Source organism: Podarcis raffonei, chromosome 6 (assembly GCF_027172205.1).
Source record: "Podarcis raffonei isolate rPodRaf1 chromosome 6, rPodRaf1.pri, whole genome shotgun sequence".
In the NCBI taxonomy this organism is placed as follows: domain Eukaryota; kingdom Metazoa; phylum Chordata; class Lepidosauria; order Squamata; family Lacertidae; genus Podarcis; species Podarcis raffonei.
The window spans coordinates 58,722,281-58,745,301 of record NC_070607.1 but is presented as its reverse complement, the minus strand read 5'-3'; the positions used below and the strand labels follow the sequence as shown (position 1 = coordinate 58,745,301).

The 23,021-nt window shown below is 42.0% G+C and overlaps 1 protein-coding gene across 32 annotated transcripts in view; it reads right to left on the bottom strand.

Moving 5' to 3' along the window:
* Positions 1–3,881: 3,881 nt before the first annotated feature.
* The window catches only part of NFASC (neurofascin), a 180,941-nt gene continuing 161,801 nt past the window's right edge, over positions 3,882–23,021 (bottom strand). For 14 of the 32 annotated variants that reach the window (XM_053393255.1, XM_053393248.1, XM_053393246.1 and 11 more), the window contains 4 exons: positions 22,402–22,533; positions 19,308–19,377; positions 14,667–14,678; positions 3,882–11,184 (listed from right to left, as the gene is read on the bottom strand). In XM_053393255.1, coding sequence (XP_053249230.1) covers positions 10,953–11,184; positions 14,667–14,678; positions 19,308–19,377; positions 22,402–22,533 — 446 coding nt within the window. In that variant the 3' untranslated portion in view covers positions 3,882–10,952. Of the gene's footprint in view, positions 11,185–14,666; positions 14,679–19,307; positions 19,378–22,401; positions 22,534–23,021 lie in introns of those variants that run through there. The other 18 variants (XM_053393262.1, XM_053393263.1, XM_053393266.1 and 15 more) reach the window with 6 other exon arrangements.

The window sequence follows — 23,021 nt, the reverse complement described above, 5'->3', positions numbered from 1 at the left end:
AAAACTCCATATCAAGCCCTGAGACCTGACAAGCTTGTTGAAAGAATCCTAGGCTGCTGGGATTTGTAAAAGAAACCAATTCCTTCCCAGAGCCTTGTTTTGCCTGGGCATCGCTGGAGCTGAATGGGGTGTGGGAGACTCTGATATCTTCATCCGATTAGTCAGATCTGAAGCAATTACAACTTCATTAGCTAAATAGGCTCTTCTGTTTCCCACCCTCACCACTTCAAGGCTTTGCCCTTGGGATCCTGCTGTTAAGAGCTGCACAGAGGAAGGCGAGAATAGGAGGAGGAGGAGGAGGAGGAGGAGGAGGAGGAGAGCTGCATGGTGCTGGCCAAGATAAGGGGAGAAGAGGCACTGCATACAGCTCATTTGCCAGGCCTGAAATGGAGGAGGGAGATCTGGGCTGAAAAGGAGCTATAAGAGATGTCAATTTAACATGCTTTCATATTTCCCTTTCTTTCAGAGACTCATAGTATATGGAGGGACCTTCATGATCATAAAACACTCCAGGGGTCATAAAAATGAGGGGACAAACTCAGGGGACAGAGGGTGGGAGGCAGTGGTGGCAGGCCATAAAGTGAAGAGTTTAAGCAATGAAAAAGGACAATATTATAAACAGTTTAAAACGAACTACAGTCATAAGAATAGGATGGGTCCATCTATCTGTCTGTCTGATGTGTCAAAGGGCAGAGTAAAGAGATACATCTTCAGGATTCATCATGCAAGTTGAGAGTTCCTTCTTCCATGTAATGATTTAGATTTGCACACATTTGCATAGAAGTAAAAACAATATTTCTGAAGCAAGAAGTGTGCTCTTTGTTTTTATATGACACAAAAGTTTCATAGCAAAAATCATTCTAGAAGATCATTCTACATGTGTGAGGGAAGGCAAGATGCTTCTTTTAAAAGGTCACCTACAATTTTTATATTGTACTTGTATAGAGCTTTCAAGTTTTCAAAGTGCATCAGATGCATTATCTATTTGTAATTCAGGTTTCCTATGCTTCATTTTGCAGGGGCAGGGGCAGCGGGGGCGGCTTTCTTAAGGCCATACAGTTAGTTCACAGTAGAGGTGAGATTTGAACTAGGGACCTCCAGATTCATTGTTTATTCTCTTAGCCACTACACCAGCTCTCATAAGCATTTGCTTATATAAGCATTTGCTTATATAAATCAATAATATTTTTTCTATATAATTAGGAATGGACATAGGTGGGGAGCCCCAGGTAGTCAATTAATATAAGTCGCCCACAAATCATCAGAGAAAACTAAGGGTGGAATTCAGTGGGGTATGTGTGTGAGAAATGCAGTAGGACTTTCATCCCACAGACCTCCCCCCAACCTGTTCTGGGTTTCCCCCAACCCCCCAGAGTAGATTTAGGGGGCTTGAGCAATGGAGACGGGATAAAAGTCCTGTTGCATGAACAGACCTCATTCCATGAATGCCAACTACTTAGCTGAATTCTGCCCACACATTGGGAATCTCCATTATCCAGGAGCATATCCATTTGAGACCTCTCCAGGGGTATCTAGTTGGTCAGTTAGAACAAGATTCTGGACTAGATGGGCCACTGGCTTAATTTAGTGGGGATCTTTGTATGTTCTTGTTAGACCCTCACTATATTCATAGTCAGAGATATAAAATAGTAGAAAATGAATCTGTATTCCTTGGTGTGATGGACACTGAGCAGCGTAATATTTTGGAATGAAAATTCTGGGATGGACAAAGTCCTTCTTTGTCTGAAGTCATGACCCAGTGTTCATTTGCCAAGCAGAGCTCAGCTCTTAGGTACAATGGGGCTGTTATCTAAGTGGATCCATGGGATGAGAAACCAAGGAGCAGGCAGAAGCTCACAGGAGCAATCAATATAAGGTCTATTTCGTAGGCTTTTACTTAGATTGTGCTATTCCTGAAATAGAGAGCAGCTGGGATCTAACTGGATTGCCTTGGGGAGTGAAATGATATTTAACTATTATGGTAACGCGACACCCCTTGAGTGGGTTGTCATCAGCATGGATTGAATGGGGACTGGGGAGGGAGACTGCGCCTTCGGAGTGCAGATGAGAACTCCTGCCTTTTTGAAAGCATTTTGCATTCTGAGTTCTTGACAGAAAAGGCTCTCCATTCTCCCCATCTTCTAATCATCCATTGCAAGCGATCTTTTTCACATCACTGAGCAGTTCTTCAAATGAAAAGGAAGCTGTGCAGCTACTGAACAGAGAGCAGCACGTGTGTGTGTGTGTGTGTGTGTGTGTGTGTAGGAAGAAACACCCATAACCATTTAACAGAGCACCAGGGTCTTCCAATCTCTGGGCTGCTCCATCTGTTAATATAATTTTCCAGAAGGCAAGATTTCACTCAGACCTTCTCCGGCTCCTGTACATTTATTGGCAGCTGGCTTTGCTCCTTCCTAAATGGACGCTTGCTTATGCATCACCTATATGATTTCCCCTTGCAGTCGTTTGTCAGGTAGCATATGCCATTTCGAAATGGCAGAAGGGCAGAGAGATGACCGAAGCAGTACAGATCGTTAGCTGCACCTCGGGAAGACAGCCTTTGAAAACCACTCTTGCAATGTTTTCAAGCATCAGGGTAGCTTTTGACTTTTTGTTTATCTCCCTTGTATCAAAAGGTGGTTTCACTCCATACTACCCCAGGGTGGCCAAGTGTCCTACTTTACAAGGCATTTGAAGGCAGTGCTCTATTTGAAGGACTATCCAGTCCAAGTCCTGTTTAAAGTGAAAGAAGCATAAGAAACAGCCTTGAAGTTGCCCATTGACACTTAACATCTGGAAAACAAACTGAGCAGGCACAGAGATCACCTGAGCACAGCCTTCCCAACAATGGTGAGCTGTACTGCATTTCTATTTAAGTTAGAGTTATCATTTTTTAAATTTGTGCCTAAGCATAAAAATTAACGTATACAATTTTTATGCAACTCTATGTCCTCTTTTTTTTCATTTTCCTTTTGACTTTGCATAAGTGGCCACACTATACCACCCAAAGATGATGTGAGTTTCCTGGTTTGTGTACTTGCCATGGGAAACCGTAGCCCATCAGGACCTCCTTTTAGCATTCACCCAAAATAATCGCTTGTTTGTAAGTGATGGACCTTACATTTTAGTGTGCACAATATCGGGCAATTTGTGGTATGCCAACCTACCTTGCAGGGTTTTTGTAGGGATGTTCTGAGATGATGGGGATGAAGTACCTTGAACATTCCAGGAATTATGTAAGTATTTATATCATCACCATTAATATTACTAGCCAACTGACAGCAAATATACAGTTAACTTTAATTTCTTCCAACCTGGTGTTGATTTTGCCAACTGGGCTTAGTAAACCAGATGCTAAAAATAAATGACGTATAACTTTTCAGAGCATTTCCATTAGAAGCCACAAAACACTACATATGGCAGAACTGTTTGATGCAGATGCATACATAGTTACAAGAAAGCTAATATTGAAAGTGTTCTGTTTTATCACTCACATTTGATTTAATAGATTTTTGGCTTCGAGCACTGCAGAAAACAGAAGAAAAAATAGTGAGCAAAACATACCAACATTTATGCCAGCACTGCTTTTTTTTGCATGTGAAAGTCAGCCATTTTGCATGTGAAATTTGCTAAGAAAGCATTTGCCCGTGAAACCATCTCTGCCAGCTATTTATTTAGTCTTTGCTGCTCCTTTTCAAAAAGAAACATCTTTGGCTATTTTCAGCAATGATAGCTACAGCCTGATCCTCAAGAGCCCTGTGTTCAGTGATATGAGCAAGGAACTGATCTATCCAACCATTTCAGGTTCCAGCTACCAACCTAGCTGTGGGGCCATTCTTCCTCTCTTGCGTGGGAGACAAATGAATGTCGTACTTGGCATCTCTTCTGAACAATATTTTTATTATGTTTAGTGTTCTCTATACAAAAAGAAAATCAGTTTTCTTTACAGTGATTCAAAAACATTTCTGAATATTTTGGCCTTTTTCAAATCGCTCATGCAGTCCATATATTAAACATGTCTCCGTAGTCTGTAAAGCTACTCACTGTAAGTCATTCTTTACAGTCTCAGATATGCATTCATCTATTGGAAAGCAGATTAACACAGAATGTCCTTTTTTATTTGTTTTAAAAGAAGGCAAATAATTACATAGAATGTATTGGAGCAATGGGGAGGACTTTAAGGAACAGGGTGTGTGTGAGAGTGTGGATATTTACAAATTAAAAACAAACAAAACAAACAGAAAGCAGTACAATAATTTGTTGGTGGTGTTTGAAACCTCCATAGTGCAAAGGGTGGTCTCTCCGCTTTCATCAGTTCAACACGAGGGGGTGGGGGCCCAAGACTGCCTTCTGACATCACGATCATACCATGAAATTTGCTTGAAAGGGACAGATCAAGAGAGAGGCACTCCTGGGTTAAATGGAGAGCCACATGACATTCTGGATTTCTTACTATCAGAAAAGTCTTGCCGGCTCTTCTTATTTAAGATGAGCTGCAATGCGTAAAAGAAAATGGATTTCACATTTTATTACTATCATTATTATTATTATTGCTTAGCTGAAGACTTCTGACGCTAGCATAGAATTAAGCCTGGTGCAAGGCATGCTTCCTTTATAGGTCAAAGTCAATATTCCACATTTCACATTCTCTACATTCCGGGAAGTGAAAGTAAGGTTTGTTTTCTTTCCTGCAGCTGCTATAGCTGAGATGAGGGGAAAGGCCGCAATAGGTCATTACGAGTCAGGTGAAACACGTAAACAAGAAGCTGAGCCCTAATGGAAATCAATGACTGGCACTCTCCTCGGATATTCCTGACAGGTAGCAGGGTTGTATCTTGTTTAGACACATGAATCCAGGTCATTATAGGCAGATCGATGGCAGGGGTCAGGACTCTGTTATGCTAGTTGACCTGTGGGTCACTTCTACAGGGTGGTAATTGAGTGGAAAGACAATGTCAGGATTGTCCAAGATCATGTTTCCTTTGCTGTAATTGTAGCATCACCAGCACACAAGGCAGAATATGTGTCTCCCCTACTCTAATGTTCCACAGAAGGTGAAGGTGTTCATTTAACTGCCAAACTGCCACACACAAAATAAGCTATGGAGATTGCCTCCTCTTTGAACTTGCTGGCTCAACTTAGCAACAGTGAAGGCAGGCGACAACATCTGGAACTGCCTGCAATTTCCCCAAAACATGAAGGATCTGCATAACAGACACATAGGTCAGATCTTTATTTGTAAAGTTAAAAATGGAAATAAACCTATTATAGTTTTCAACACAAGCCATGAATGGTATAATGGGTGACTGAGCGGCATAGCTGATGTGGTTACATGAGCCAACACCTCAATAACCTCTGGAGTCAGGAACAGGAAACTGTTCAAAATGTCAGATGTTACTACATCTGGCTGGTATGCAGGATGAGCATAGGGGAACAGGTTCTATATCTGCTGTGATAAGTTGGCAGTGTGCTCTTTCACTAGTCCTTATGATTAGAATAAGGATGGGGAATCTGTGATCATCCAGATGTTGGGCTCCAACTCCCATCGGCCCCAAGCAGTGTGCCCAATGGTCAGGGATGATGGAAGTTGCTGTGGTCCATCATCTGAAGGGCCACAGGTTCCCTATTCCTGTATCTCAGCAGCCTTTGTAGTTGAGAAGACTATAGATGATGTTTCAACAATGGCTGCCTACTTCTCTGACTGTGTTGCTTGCACCACACTCAATTCTTAAAGTGGAACACGTCAGTGAAGATTTGTTAGTCTCTTGGATGGGACTAAGGGGACTGCTAAAGGCAATTCCACAGGAAAATGCTTGTCTCCTAGCATCATGAATATTATGTTGCAGAATTGGACCTGCTATCAGGTGTAAGACAGGAGGAAGAGCAGAATTCAAATTAGATAGATGGATCTCTCTCTCTCTTTAGTTCACTCTCTCTTTAGCCTATGCAATCAGGTCTTCTGCTGCAGTCAACTATCAAACTGGCCCCAAAGTCAGTGAGCAACCTGTGGTATTTGAAACCTTGTGTCTTGCCCCTAACTTAACAAAGCCTGCTACATCCCTCTCAAATATTTTAGTAGGTTCAACACCCATTAGCTTCCAAGATCAAATGGCATCAGGTGTGTTCACAGTGGCATGGCAGTATGCCTCTGAAAACTTAACTAAAATAGTATCTACAACACAATATGCATTGTGCCTGGTTTCATAGTTGCATTTAACAATAGTCTTAGATGTTATTTTATTGTAAACGCATTGCTGTTGATGGAAGCGACCTCAAATACTGTGCATGAGACAGAGATATAAACCTTTTCAATAAAATACAATAAAGTCTACTTATGGCTGTCTGTTCTATAGCAGTGGTTAAAGAAGCCATCAATGCATGCCACATTTTGTCCATTGTTTGGTTTCCCTCAATACTCAGCAACGGTAAGAGCCTTTCCAGCTGATCTCTTTTCATTTTGCATAAAAGCATTTGCTGCTCATTTGTTCAGACTCCCAGATGTTGTTGTTTTCAAGGTAGAACTCTGTATAGGAATGTTGCATATTCTCAGCACTCAAAACTGTATTTTAAAACTGGGAAATGCAATCTTTCTCCTGGGTAGCATGCAATGTGTAATTCTTAGTGTTGTGTAGAATGTGGCTAGCCAGGAGTGGCAGCTTGGCCCCACAACCATGGGAGCCTGGTACCATGAGTGCCATGCAGTGTGCATGGCCCTGGCACCTAAATTTGTGGGTGTCCAGTCCCTTCATGGGGAATTTTGTGGGTGTCCAAGCACCCAGGACCCCAGGGAGTTGGCACCTATGTGGATAGTGGAAGCATCTACTGGGTAGAGGGAGACATAAGTGGGGACAGCCATCTCCTCACACTCACCAATTTGTGGTATTTTCAAATTATGTCATTCTTCCAATGCTCGGGAGTCCTTTGGAAGCACAGGAATGTCCCCATAGTCCAAGGAGTGGGGAAACTTTGGGCCTCCAGATGCTGCCTAACTACAACTCCCATCAACCCTAACAAACATGGCTCATTGCCAGGGGTTATGGGAGTTGTAGTTCAGCAGCATCTGATAGGCCCAAGGTTCTCTACATCTGCAGTAGCCCCTTAAAGAAGGGCATACAGCAGCAGATGTCCCCCTCTGTAGTAATGCCCCAGCAGTTTGTGCTGTTTTCTTCTTTGAATGCAGTGTGCTCTTGCATTAGAGCCCATGGATTCCAAAGTTAAGAAAAAGCAGTGAGCACACACATACCTCTCCCTTGCAGCTGAGGTCCCCTTCCCCATCCATTATTAGAGGGTGGGGTAGCATACTACTCATACTGGAGTGGGGATAGGTTGAGTACCTTGCTGCAGGAAAAGTCCAGGCTTCTAATAATTCGGAAAGGCTTCCTTAGCTTGTCTAAACCCATCTCAATACACATCCTTAAATGGCTCCAGGGCAGGGGTGAGCAATTTGCTCTCTACTGGGAAAACCATACCCACATTTATACAAGGGCGCCCACAGAGAATACAACAAGGAATGAGTTACTGGCAGTTCAATGACTTTTCAGGGAAGGAACCTATTTAGTTGATTTATTCCTTATGAGAGAATTCAAGCCTGATAAAGAAACATCTCACCAAGTGTTCTTGGCTTTTATTTCTGTTACGTTTATATAGGGCTTTAATAATAAGATATGTAGCTTCCAAACTCATCTCTCATCTCTTAAGCACAAATCCATTCCTGAGGTAAGTATACTGACTATAATGGCAAATACTAACAATATTTTGTCAACTGTAAGTTAGACTTATTCTTCCTGCTGCAGTTAAAGGAAAGCAAATGGCCTGGTACTGGAGCAGGTTTTGCAAAGAACATTGCATGCAGAACCCTGTCAGATCTGGTTTCAGAACTGCCTTCTAAAAGAACACAGAGCCATTTAATGTTTTTGTTAAAATTCAATCTTTCCCCAGCTTTCATCAAACTCCTGCAAGGCATCTCTACATCCACTAAAAGTTAGCCCACCCGCTTAGCCACAATATTTCTCAAACAGATGGTATGAGGGAGGCTTGGGAGGAAAAAACACATGTGCACAGAATAGGATTGCAGGCACTGCTGGGTACGTACGATAGACTAAATGTGGTTGTTTTTAAAAGGTCTCATATAAAGCTGGCTACATATGCCTGGTTTTATCTTGTGACTTGTAGATAGGCCAAAGCTAGCCAGGTCCATCTATATGGGAGTGCTGCCTTAAGTTTAGGGACAGTATACATAATGCTAGAAATCTGTAGTTGGTGGGCTGGATTGGAAAACATATGTGTAGCATTTTGGGTGGTGCCACTTTCAGTGGTGCCACTGTGCAAACAGTTCAAATGCATGCAAGGTGCATTTAGTTGTGTTGCAGTGTGTTCTCAGTGGTAGTGCATGTTTCCTTGCGAAAGGTCCCAAGTTGCGTCCCTGCCACCACCAGAGAGGGTGAACCTGTGGTCACCCATCCATTTGGTGCCATCTCCCATCCACTCCAGCTAGCATGGCCAATGGTCAGGGGTGACAGGAGTTGCAGTCAAACAACATCTAGAGACCACAGGCTCCCTATCTCAATGTTGGAATTAGGGGATCCTTTTAATTCGATCAAATCAAAGTCAAAAAAATGGACAAATCCGCCAGGGGAGTAATTAAGCATGCAAAACAATAGGGCCAGGAGATACATTTACTGTACCACTAACAGATTGTAGCCTGTTTAAGGAGTGGTTTGGAACAGTAACCCCAAGCCACAACCTTTCGTTGCCTGGCTTGACTCACAGCACAAGCTTCCCTGGGTTGGTGACAGTTTTCTTGCATTTGAGATTTCATTTAGCTGATTTCTTCTTAAGTCTCGACGTCTCCCAGCCTTTTACTGAATACATTAAACCCCATTTCTGCATTCTATGCCCATGGGCGTAGCCATGAGTTTTGTTTGGTGGGGGGAAGAATTGAGCTATCTGTGGCACGATTGGTCAGTTAAGTATTTTTATTTATTTACTTTTTGGAGAGGGGGCGGCTAGCTGCCCCTCTGCAGCTATGCCCATGTCTATGCCCATTCATCAGAAATACCCTTGTTAGCAAAGCTACCTTTCAGGCAAGCCAGTTTGAAAGTTCAGCCATGTCACAACTATTTCCATTTCAGAATGATGCTGAAACATCTATTGAAGTTTTCCCTAAATGTTATTTTACAGCTGCGAAACTGTCGGAGACAGATCTCTCTCTTTAAATACTTTTGACTTTGAAAGTGCAGGGAGTGAAGAGAATACATACTGCATTCCATAAATACTGTATATTACGGGGGGGGGGGACACCTCTACCTTCTACGATGACCCATGCCTTCTCAACTGACCAAGCTGAAGCTTCCTTATTTGTGCTGCATCGACAGATTACAGACCATCACACCAGGGGCTTAATCTACGGGTAAATATTCATAGTTTATTAAGCTTCAGGGAAAGCATGAAGCTGTTTAAGGCATATATGGAAGAACAGTGTCACAACAGAATCTGTATCTGAGGAAAACAGGTTTGCTGCGTGTTAGCAAGTTAGCTTGAGTGCCTTTGATGTGTAACTAACAAGATAGGGTGAGCTCCATGCTGCTGCTTATTTAAGTACTGGAAAAAGCCTCTTTTAGGCTAATTGAGGCCCCTGCATGTGTCAGAGTGGCTTTTACCTTGAAAGCCCCAAAAAATGTAACCCTGACTGATATGCAAATGATAGGAACAATGGAAAGATGAATCAGGGTGGATTCTGAGTGCCTTTGTACTTTTGCATCAAACATATAGGGAATGGAAATCCCTGAACTTTTCACAGAAGAGGCTGGCGGGTTTAATGCCAGGCTAGTTTATTCTTAGTGGGTACCATTCTTTTTTGGTTAGCGGTAGGAAAGCATAGACTGGTTGCTCTTCCCTGGTCACCCTTCCTCCCTTTCCTGCTACATGCAGGTTCACGGAGTGGCTATTAACACCACGTGTGAGCATAGGGAGGAATGACTACTTTCAGCAAGAATGGACAACAACCCCCACCCCCAATAATTTATCCAGGAAAACAATAACCCAATTATGTTTTCCTACCCTGGATTAGCAGAAAGATGCAACTGTTTCCATTAAACTCTTTCTTTGGAGAAAGATGCTAAATAGCATGGGCAGAGGGATGAAAACCTTGCCTCGGCGGTACCTGCATCAGAACCAATACTTGTATAGCACTAACTGAGATCACAGACAGTTTGGGTCAATGCAACAAGTACCCCCCCTCCCCATGCGTATAGCTTCCACACTGAAGCCCAATATAGTACCGTTTCTTCTTATAGGAAGGAATATCCTACACCTTGCTCGGTGAGGATTATTAAGCCAGAGCCTGGCTGCAATGATCTCCGACAGAAATAAATTGCCATCAATGTTCCTGTTTATAAAACAGCCTCGTTTTTACCAGTAGCCGATTCCGCAATGTGGTTTCATGCTGCTTTTACCAGGGGATTATACTCTCATCTCCACCCCTCTCACTCCAGATTTCCCCCATGTTTGGGCATTTCTTTTTCTGAGAATAACTTTGAAGCCTTTTAAAAACACAACAACCAAAATAAAAATAAAATAAAAATCAGCTGTGTACATTATTAATGAAAGGAGTTGCATTATCTCACAAATTAGACATAGGGGGTATAGAGGGGTGTTTATTTCAGTTCGAGTTCTGAAGCCTGGGGTGTAGAATCTGTGCATCCTGCTCTTCTACTGGTCTCTTGTGGGTCAGCTCAGATTTCAGCTGCAGTAAGATTGCTTCGGCAGCCGGTGCATCTATGCCATTTGCTTTGTTTGCGAAAGAGATGATGGCCCTGGTGACCACCTGGTCGGGTTTTTGTTTGCTCTCTGTGGTCCTACCCTAGTTGCTTTCTGTTGATGGTGACTTTGCCGACCCACACGGGCTATATATCTTCTTGCTGCTGCTGCTGCTGTTGTTTCAGTGTATTGCGTTATGCCAAGGAATAGATAGCATTAACTGGTGATGTGGCTTCTGAACTCTCATTGCCTTCTGTCTCCTCTTTGTCCTTCTTGACTGTGTACTGGCCAATAAAGGAGCCGTCCTCATTGAACTGCCCTTCGCCTCCTTCGCCATAGTCCACCAAGCTGTCGTCACTTTCTTGTTGCTTTATCGTGCCATCTAAAGAGGTCTGACTGCCCTGCAGCGGCTTGTTGTCTTCATCACTAGCATCAAAAGGAAAAGAAGTGCCATCAGTAGTGGGAAGGAATAGCTTTAAAGGGACAGGATCACAGTAAACATATGAAACTGGTTTCGTCCAGACGGTTGTACTTCAGAAGGCAAGCACAGTGCAGGAAGATCTGGGAAGCACGGCTCGACGCAGCTTTTTGCAAATTACCAATGAAATCTTTGCCAGTGCAAAGCTATTCAGGTGCAAAGGATAGTATTTTCCCAATAACCTAAATAAATCAGGAGGGAGTCTCTTCTTCAAAGGACTGTGATGGTGGAAGCCTGACCACAACTACAAAGTGAATAAACCATGTAGGAACTCTGAGCTTTCCAGTTGTATTAAGCCACAGTCCCATCAAATTCTAGTTTCTTGTATTAAAAAATAAAGTTTTCTGGTACACTAAAAGGTTAACAAATTTGTTATGGCATAAGCTTTCAAGGACAGTAGTCCACTTAAATCAGTTGCATGAAGTGTTATCCTGAGTTGCAGGCATGCGTTGTATATAACACACACATGGTGGGGGGAGGGGGACTGTGAACAGTAAGAGAAGGAAACGAAATGCAGAAAAGTACAGGTGGTGATAATTATGTATTTAACAGTAATTATCACAAAATATGATTGAGCTGGTAACACACCCATCCTGTCACCGATAAGCTAAATAACACATGTGTGATGAAAAATCCATTGTACCCATTTAATCCACAAATTATAGCACTGAACTCCTGATTTATTGTGATTCAGTGGTTTTTATGGTTAGTTATAGAATGTTCTAGGATCCCAAGCACAATGGACTTTTAAGAATTACACTACATATTAATTGGCTTACCAATGACAGCATGGCAGGATATCAACTCAACTGGTTTTTGTGAGGCTGCTGTTAAGTAAATAATATTTACGTCTGGGTTTTTTCTGCATTTCATTTCCTTCTGATCTCACTGTTTATATCCCCACCCCACTCCATGTGTATCTTAGATTAAGACTTTGTGCATCCGATGAAGTGGGCTGTATTCCATGAAACTTATGCTGTAATAAATATGTTAATGTTTAAGGTACCACAAATCTCTTCAAAGAGACTCTAGGTTGGCAAGAGTTGTGCTGAGGACCAGCCATTTAGAAGGCAGCTGAGTGGCTCTAATTCAATCCAAATTGGATGTAATATATTTAAGTGCCATTTTGGCTATTTTTAATTTACTCTTAACTATGCAGCTTTTGAAAATGATGCAGAGACACTTTTAAAAATGGCACTTCTACACTTAGCGGGGGAGTTCCATGCTCTTTTTGTAAGGGGAATTTCTGACCTGCAAATATGCATATTTTATTACGTTACAGAAAGTCCCACAAATAGTACTAATTTCTGCTTTTGCAGTCTTGTTGTTGGCCCCAAGATGTTGGGGACTCAAGAACAACCTTCTGCAGAATTCATGAGGCTGGCTTAACAATACTGGAGCTTTAAAAAAAAGGCTCAGGTAACTTCATAGAGAAAACGGTCCTATCATTGGTTGCTAGCTATAATGAACCTTCTATGTTTAGAGGCAGAACCTCTCTACCCGATGCAGAAAAAGAATCAGGGGACATTTATCTCCATTATGGCCTACTTGCATGCTTGCCATGGAGGTGTGTGGCTAGTCAGTGCTAAACAAAATATTGTGCTGGAGCCGTTGGGACATTCTAAAAGGGATGTTTGTATACCCACATGTGCAGGAATTCATGTATTGGGCTCTGCCAAGAACAAAAGATTAAACTGCCAGGAATAGGAGACTCTGCAGATCAATGGTGGACTGTTTTAGGGATCTGACATCTTCATCATCTGCCAATTTGAGTCCAGCTGTACCTCCTTCTGCCCCTTCCCCTTGATGGAAAGAGTCTGGACTCTGGATCTTGTCATAAGTGCCAATAGAAGAGACAGCTATGTATATCCCCATATGTACCTATTGTAACTGTACCATCATGTACATTTCAACTGCAGATTGTTTTGGGAGCCAATCCTGACTTAAAAGAAGGGTGCATAATAAATAAATAAATACCCAATTCATTGTCATATCTATGAGGCTCAACTTTTTAACCTAACACAGAAAAAGATCATTTAAGGTTTTGTGTTGCAGTTTTGTTTTGCCATAAGAATCATCTGGTTTTGCCATAAGAATGATCTGGTTAGATAAAACATGTAGCCCACCATTCTGCCAGACAGTGGCCACTACAAGCATAAATAGCAGAACAAGTGGTGTCATCATTCCTCCTGATCTTGCAAAACTGTCTAACAGAAGGTAGCCCGTGATAGCTCTCTAGGGCAGGCATAGGGAAACTTGGCCCTCCAGATGTTTTGGGACTACAACTCCTATCAATATAAGGCAATATAAGGAGGCAAAAAACAAGAATGAGAGACCCAGGGCTCTTCATCTAAAATCTTCATTTTTCAAGAGTATGTAGATAAAATATATCCTGCATCATAATGTCCCCTTTGAGTTGTCCTCCCCCACCCCCACCCCATTCCCAATACACCAGGCCAATGAAGTTTCTAAGATATTCCCGGCTGGTTTTGACCTTCTAAAGGCTACAGTCCAGAGAACTATACAGCTAATTCTGTGGGCCCAGTGGGGCTTTTGAGTTCCTTCCTCGCTCCCCTCTCTTTAAAGAGCACTCCCTCACACAACAAGCCAAGTGGCTTCGCAGAGGGCTGCTGCTGAAAGGCAAAATGTCAAAAAATTCTCTTGCGCCTTATTTAACCTAGCTCTCTGGATTGTAGGCCAAAGAAGACTGTTAACTTGGTTGCCTTGTTAGTGCGTTAGGTATATACAACTTTTAACACACAAACAACAGTTTACTTATTTGGTTAAATGGAAATATTGCAGCTTATTTAAAGTATTAAGGGAAGCTTGACTCAGGCTGGTTCAGGAGCATCATGGTCAAGAGTTGCATATGTCAGAATGAATATTTTCTGTGTATAAGATTTCTAGGGAATCTTCACTCTGAACTGATGCAAGGCCTCTGGTAGCTGCTGACTTTTTCTTCACCATGTTTCCGTTGTTTTACTGCCCAGCATGTGAAATCAGGCATTATCTTGCTTTTCAAACCTCAGAGGCACATAATACAAGTAGCTTACCTGAGCATATGGGGGCTACTCAAATCTGCAGCCCAGAAGACCCCTTTTCTTGTGACTAATCTCCCTTTGAGTGCTGAACTAACCAATGGCTGTCATTGCCACAGCTGAATTAGTCACAGAAAAAGGAATGAAGCTGAGGCCACGCAAATTCAATTGGTTGTGTGTCGGCTCCAAATACACAGGCAGAATGCAACTCATTGGACACAGGGTGCCCGAAATTTCAAGGGAAGGAATAGTAAGTGAAATTTTAATGGTGTTAGATGAAGGTTGGTGGTGGAGAGGCAGGGAAAGGTGGTAGAGAATAAGGTGTGTTTCAGTGATGGAACTGCTGAAAGAAAAAGCTGTGTGCCAGACTTTGGGGCAGTCCACAGTCCTACCTTTCAAGAGACCTTCATGGTCCATGTAGAAAGACAAGGTGAAAAGGAGAAGAAAGAATGGGAATAAAACAGAGAGAGAAGCAGAAAGAGCCTGATCAGAGAGCAAAATGGCGAAGTATGCATTTCAGGGGGCAGTGCTGAGGGGGGGAAATCCACCGACCCCACCCCCCGAAGGAGCTAGCCACTTTATTGTTGTGCATACAAAATAAATTAAAAATAAATAAATAAACCTGTTGTGCATCCACACCAAAATATGTATCTAATGGATTCCAAAAACAAGTAATTTGCAAATAAACCCTACAAAATGAGATGTGCCCTCAGATCTGAGGCAGGGAGGGAGAGAGCACTAGTAGGGCAGAAGATACAACCCCACATGGCTTCATTAAATGTCGTCCTGAAAGGCAGCTGAGCAGCCACTAGCCTGTGGTCTGTCATGCTGTCCAATGACATAACGTGCTACAAGCTCCTCTCAGAAAAGGCTGCCTTCAGGAAAGAAAGGAGCATGGTATTCGCTTGACCTTGGTGGAAATCAGGCAGCTCTGCATATGAAGGGAGGGGGTGCTTCTAAGTTACATTTCCACTGTGCGGAGATTGTACCGGATGAGCAGATGGCAAGTGTCTTTTGGGAGGCAGGTATATATTGTGGTTTCAAAATGAGTGGACTGGAGGGGAAGGCACTCTTATTCCATATATTACAAAGGACACACAAGAGATTTGCCTATGCGTAGGGGTGGGGGTGGGGAATGAGTGAAACAGGAAAGAAACGCATTATGAAATGCATCTGCTCCTTTCTTGGTGGCTGTGTTCAATGACCTCTGGGGCCCTGGAAGAATACGGAATTGATTAAGGCTCTATCAAGATAGGAATTCTGACTGTCATGTAGTAGACACTGCCGATGTCAGAAAACTGGCCTAATATAGACCCACTTCCAAGTATCATGAAATTGCTATCTGGGTTCACATGAACCCACTTGCCAGCAGTCTGGGCTGTATGCAAGTGCTCCTAGTTTTTAACAGGCATTTGCCAATTCCTTGTACTCGCTATTGCTATATTTTACACAGGGACCTTTAGTTGGGGATGCGTTGAAATCACCACTGCAACTGCAAATGCTTGACTGAGTAGAAAGCCCAGTAACGTTACCTGAAAATATATGGGGAGCAGGAAGGAGCAGCTTGGATGGGAGCAGCAGGTCTGAAGTTTTAAAATTCTAGTTCTGATTTGCTTCTCTCTCTCTCTCTCTCAACCAAATCAGTTGGCCTAGTAAGGCATGGTTACTGGAACAGAATGCTATTTAAGGACATGGGCTTCCAAACATCTTAGCTTACAAGGAGACCATTATTCTGGCAGCAAAGTAGAAAGAAGTGACAGTATCTCTTTAATTACAGGCTGCAGTGATTGGAATGCAGTGTGCACAGGGCACTAAGGATGTGAAGGGCATGATGAAAGCATATTAGACATGCTTCTATGAAGGTAGGAAGAGAACCAATAAAGAAAGCATGTCAGCACATATCCTGTCCACCTTTCAAGCACTAATAGTAACTTTTCCCCTGGACTGCTCGATTCCTTGTGAATTTTAAGCAGCTAACCACTTTGCTTCTGACTCCTTATGGGATGTGTCACTTTTCTAACACCCTGCATTAACACTCTGGTTAATTGTAAAAAGAAGAAGAAAAATCTGTGATTTTTATCTAGGGGGGAAGGGGACGACAGTTGTTAAAGCATTGTGCCTTCAAAGTGTCCAGCTTGCACATCATGAGTAATCACAGTTAATGGCTTACTGTGAATGCAAATATCACTCCTCTCCTCTAGACGAGGGATGGGGAATTGGATCCAGACTGCAGGCCGGCTCTTTATCTTCCCCACTCTCCATGGGCAAGGTTTAACAGGTAGATGAGGTCATGCAGTGCGTGCTGCATAGAAGCCTCTACCGTCAGCTGATGGAACTTCAAAGTACCATGCATGACTCTGTAAGCACTAACGACCAGCTGATTGTAAGGGCTTCAAAGTGTCACACACAGCGTCACAAATGTTGGGGCTTATTATGAGCCTCACTAGGCACTATGCACAGGGTTTTTCAGGTCCTGCTGACTGGGAGTGTCGACAAAGCTGTTTTTGGCCCAGCAATGTCTTTACCTGCTCCACACCTGGTGCCATTTATGACTTCTGGTGAAGGGCAGCGAGGTATGGCTTGGTCAAAACAACCTTGCAGGTAAAATGAGGTTTCCCACCGCTGCTCTTGACAGTGGGAGCAACAAGCGACGATCTCTGTCTCAGCATTATGCCTGACTGGGAACTGTAGTTTGCTATGCTGAAACAAAACATGGTTGGTAAGACAAATCTTGGCTCAACACCCTGGTTTGTTTGGAAACAAACCACAATCCCTACTTCAGACATAACCTTAGGTATTAAGGTTTGTTACGCCTGCTGGCTACAAGGGACGAGTGAAACGGAAGCCTTCTGTGCATTTGATGGTTTAATGGATTACTGTGATGTGCAAATTCTGCCAATGTGTGTGCATGAGGAGCTTAATATCAAAGCTATGGCATGTAACACAGTGACTGCTTCTGCAAAATGAGCATTCAGTTATAAAATCTAAGTTTTTGATGGGTTACTTCATTCATTCGTACTGTGCTGTTTTCTCCTGTTGCCATATTATTATAGTATTTGTCTCTTTATTTTCAATTTGTGCGTTAAGAAATTTTCTTTCAGATTTATGCAGAATTCTAGACTAAACTTTTATTCTCACAATGGTTTTCTTGGACAAGAATTGGTGATTCTCAAATTCTCCTGATATGCTTCATCAACACACTTTCATTTATTCAATAAAGTAAGTAATGCCTGATAGGATAGTCAATTAACTAGTGTTAATCATAGTTTTTATTCTGGGTTCATTAGCTTGGAGAGTTCATAATCATCAATATGGTTTGGAATAATAAACTCACTAAGAGAACTTTAGAATAGAGGGCATGGGTTGGAAACCAACCCATTACTTACATGAACAAGACAGTGCTTAAAGTTTCATGGGGTGACAAATTGGAGTGTATCCTCTAAATGTCTAGTTATGTTTGCAAATGATCAGCCTTCAAATAATCCCTCCATTTCAGATTTGCTTATATGGTTTTATGCTGCAAGATGTATGCATGGTACTTCTTTCAAAGTTCTGCAGGGAACCGTTCAAGCAGCTTGTTATTCATGACACCAGTTCTTGCTCTTCATCATTTCAAATCAAGCCCTTTTGTATTTCTTTCAAAAAATTCTGGAAACTCTGGAGGATTTCATGGGAGCTCAGTTCAAAATTAACTATATCTGAGCAGAGGGTCTTATCATTAGGGAGGGTGAACCAGCCACCTCAGGCAGTAAATTTGGGGTGTCATGAAAGGGCAGCACAGTGTTCATTATTTAGTTTTTTATTATTGTATCTTTACTGCCAGGAAGCAGGGAGAATTGCTTGTGGGGTTTTCAGGTGCCAAAATAACTTGGCTGGCCTCACGAACTATACACCTTGACTTGATGGTGGTACACCATTTGCTGTTCCGCCTCAGGCAGCAAAAGGTGTTGGGCTGGCTGAATCTGAGTAAATCATCCTGTTTGCTTAAAAGCACTAAGCAAGCAGAGATGTACAAAGAGCACGTTTGCTCTAAGTCACATAGATTAACAAAATGCTAGCAGTGTTACCTGTTTCAGTGCCTTGGAAGCAAGGGGGAAACAAATGTAAAACTTGAACGCAGGACCCATCTGTGAACAGCCAAAGAAAACACCTTGCTTTGGGAAGCTGAGATAAAAAGTGGCTGATGTCCTTAAAAGGTTGCCTTTGAGTTTCATAGAGGGGTGATTGTAGTGGCACATGGCCCCCACTACAACAGTCAAGAGAGGTGGGTTTGCTAGGCTATACAGAGATGATCAACAAAATGAGATTGTCCGAGATCCTATAGAAAAGGATGGAATATGGAGCCCATCACAGGCTTTTGGAGAAAATGTGTTTATTTTTCTCTAGATACAATCTGAGCAAGGTTGGGTTAACCTGTTTCTGGGCAGTGAATGCACGAGCGTGAGGAGGTTAAGTTGCTGAAAAACCCTGAAGATGCCTCTCTGAATAATCTGGTGTGTGAGAGAGACCAAACACATTGCTTCCATCTCTCCCATAGCATCTAGCTTTCTATCTGCTGTGGTGATGCTAATGAACATTCTATTATTTTTCCGATCCATCATGTAGTGCAAATTTCCTGGGACTGTACCATTTCAGACTACACGTGAAGCACTGCACATCTGAATGCCCCTGTCCCCACTATCTGCACATACAATACTAGCACAAACATAGGCTAGGACCTCTGTTCCTCATGTGTTCCTCAAGTTTCCAGAGAAATTTTGATGTGAGTAAAAAACCATCTCTTATCTGCAGCCTGAAATGGTACAGATATAGGAATAGTATACCATGCAAGTTATCTGCATGTGGAGATCAACACCTTTTTCTTTTGCAGAGATCTTTGAGACATAATGGGAGAACAAAGGGTGGTAGAAAATGCACATTTATGGGAATGTGATATCTTGATGACTATTGAACTGACAAAGTTGCTCTTTGTAATAGGTGGGGTAGAGGGCAGAAAACAAATGCCTGTCACGCATGCCAAGCAGGAAACATACCTGTAATCAAACGACCCATTATCTACCTTCTGGTCATCAGGGTCCAGGGGTACATCTTTATTTTCTCGCACTGTGAATAAATATTCAAATAAGCACACATTTTACTTTCATGTATTCAAGGCTGCGGTCCTAAACACACTTACGGGACTTGCTTCTGACTTGAGTGGGGAAGGGTGAGCAATCCACCAAACTCTGATTCCAAAGCAGACTCTCACATTTTGATCTGGGCAAATCATGATTTCAGAATGAGGGCTGTGGGCCTGCTTCTGCTCTTTTGAAAGTGTTTCCTGATCTTTAAATTTGTAAAAATGGTTAATCCAGCCACCCTTGGCCGGAGCAGCTAGTGCTTTGAATGCAATAGACTGCAAGTCCCTCTGGGAGCGATGGGATTTGATGAAGCTCCATCATTCTCATGAAGAAATGTATGGGAAAAAACACTGCTGCCCCCAGAATTCACATGGACCCTTCACCTCTCTCAAACATTTTTTTTAATACCTTGCTGTTTGTGCATGGATATTTCATGTTTTTCTTTTTAAAAATATACACTGAAATGGGATGGGGGGACTTAAGTCTCATCCCCATGCAGAATTGGTTCAGATGTTCATGTGTCCATCCATTCCTAGGTCTTAGAAAACCTGTTTAGGATGTGCTGCTAGCCTCCCAGCCTCTGCCGTCTTGTAGGTGGTCAGGAATTTAGAGTGAAAATGGATGAGAAGCATCTGAAGAAATAACTGACATTGAGGTGGTTTTGCTGTTGGCAAATGTATGTGCAAAGTCATTTTTGATCACTTCCATGCTTTTAATCTCCAAAATATAATACACATAAATCCCAGGCTGAGCAAGATTCTGATTCAAGTTCTCTTTCAAATCTTGTCTCCTGCCATTGAAGTAATCATTATTATTTCCTGCATCACAAATGCCTGGCTCAAAACTGTCACGCTAGTTGCATGCTGAATAGAGCGCAACAAATAAATTGATGTTACTATATTGTGAATAGTAAGGGTAGCATTTCCTGTGCATATGGCGTTTAGAATTGTTGGGAAATTGTCCCATGAGCTTAAAGCAAGACAAAATACAAGCTGATGTGCCTTATTTTTAGAACTGCTGCTCTAGTATTATTTGGATGCAGTCCTGAAAAAGCCGACATTTGCCGACTGCTATCATGCAGTGTGATATCCGGTAAATAATAAAACAGAAGAAAATAGTAGTAAAAGATTATGGCTTGGAAGTCTTTCCTAAACCACAGCTATTGTAACATACAAAGAATATTTCTTGGACTCTTAATATGACCATACTCATCTTAACTGCATACCCTTGGGGCTAACTGAATACTCTTAACTGTGTTTTATAGATATTTAGCGCTCTGCTATCTTACTTTGAAACAAGGATCTCTAGACAGACCAAGTCAGGTATACTATTTTGCAACAAGTGTGCACATGCACACACACACAAAAATACACTGGTTTGCCCTTAATTGACTAGAATGTGGGATTGCTCCCTAAATACAGTGGCCGGATACACCAGACAACTTGGATTACAAGCCAACATGGCAAGCTTTTCAGTTCCATATGAGAACCTTCCTATTTATGCCAAGGCATTTTGGATTGTGTGGATGGCTTTTGGAACTGTATTCTATTCTTGCTTTTAGCTTCTTGAGTTTTTGTTCTCTCCTCTTGCATTTTGTCAAACTTATTTGTAGGTTTTAAATTGTATTTATACGTTGTGTGAATGAATTCTATTCACACTTTCGTACAGCACTTTGGAATCTTTTTGATGAACAGTGGTTAAGACATCTTTGGAATAAATTAAAAGCAACCAGTTTACTTCATCCCAATATCACACAGACCCTTTCTACTGGTGAATGTATTCTTAAATTACCACACTTCCTTTATGCTTGAAGAGACCCGTGAAAAAGTAAATAATTTTTGCAAAGGACAGTGGGACAAGTGAAAGAAACACAAGTACACCTATCAGCTGAAAAATGTGAGTAAATTTCAAATACCTCTTCCAGCAAATAAAAAAAGGGGGGAAGGGACTTATATCCTGTTATGTGATTGCCTCTCACCTCCAGATACAGCATAGTCAAAATCTGTATGGTACTTCTCTCCCCCTCCCCACTATGTTTAATAGTACAGGTGGGATGGGGGTCAGGGATCAGTGCAATTGTGATATAGAAAACCGTGCAGGAAGAAAAGATTAAGAACTCCCTGTCCTAATGCAGCTCCCTAATAAAAAACCCTCTTGCATATCTGCTCATAAATAATATGGTTTTTCTCTTTCTTTTAAGGAAACTGGTCATGGATGCCCCATGTTATGTCTCTTTTGGACCTTGGCATAATATACAAACAGCATGCCATGTATTTTAGGTAGGGCATTATTTCCCTTTGGACTAAGGAAACAGATAATTGTTTCTGTATAACTGGCTTGTCATTCTTGTCATGCACTGCAGCTTGATGTTAGAAGCTGCCTGCCACAATCCTTATGTGTACTTAAGGGTCTAGCACAAAACCTTCATGCACACAAGACCTTATCAGATCTTGGGAGAGAACACAGCAGTCATCACACAACCATAGTATGCAGTCCAAGCAGGTTCTGAGAGAGGTGTTTTACCCCTAAGCCCTTCCTCCTCCTTTGAAAAAAAAGGTATCAATGCAATCCCTTCTAGAGAAAGTTCTTTTGCAAATACAGAATGAGTAAAGACACTTATCGTACGTGGGGTCAAATCCCAACAAAAGTCATGGGATGAGGCTTCACCTCCTATCTAGCTGGAAGTCCTCTTGCATTGCCTTTAATGAGATAAATTATTTTCAGTGCCACAGCTGCTAAAAAATGGTACGACTAAATCCATCCACTGGGAAACCTATGATCAGTGCTATTTTTCTAGAAAAAGAGGTGCTGGAATTCACCATGAACATCTCCCTTGTTTTCTTATAATGGCAATGGCACCCACGTGAGAGATGCCAGAACTGAGTTCCAGTGAGTTCTGGCTGAAAAAAGCCCTGGATGATTATGATCAGACCATCTATCTAGATTTGGGAATGAATACTTCAAACCCAACAACAATGCTACACCAGTTGATAGCTATTTCTCTTACCTGGATATTTCCCTCCTCTGCTTCTCTTAATGAAGCAAACTATCAGCAAAATCAGGACCAGGAGAGCGATGGCACACATCAGTCCTATAAACCAGCCCTGAGTTGCAATGTCCCCTTGGTTCTTGTTATAGGCTAATAGGAGAAGTTGAAAGAAAAAATGTTAAGAAGAAATAGAATTGATCCACATAGTGCTGAAAAATGAAAATAGCAAGCAAAAGGTATTAGATGCTTCCTGTCCCACCCATTCCCAAGCTTCACATTTGAGGACTGGTGTCTCTCAATGCCGGTCTTCCCAAATTGGCCTGGTTTGGATGCCACATGAAACCACATTTAAAATGGAATTATGGTTGATGTAAAAGAGCAGTATGCTGCTCAAAAGTGCCTGTTGTGACCGGGGAGGAAGCAAATCAAAGGGTGGTTTTGTATTATATGTGAACCAGCAGTTGTGATTTGTTTCTCTCCAAACAAAGCATGGAAGCTAAGGTTTGTTCTTTGCATAATAATAATAATAATATTTATACCCCACCCATCTGGCTGGGTTTCCCCAGCCACCTTGGGCGGCTCCCAACAGAGGACTAAAAACAGAATAAAACTTCAAACACTAAAAACTTCCCTAAGCA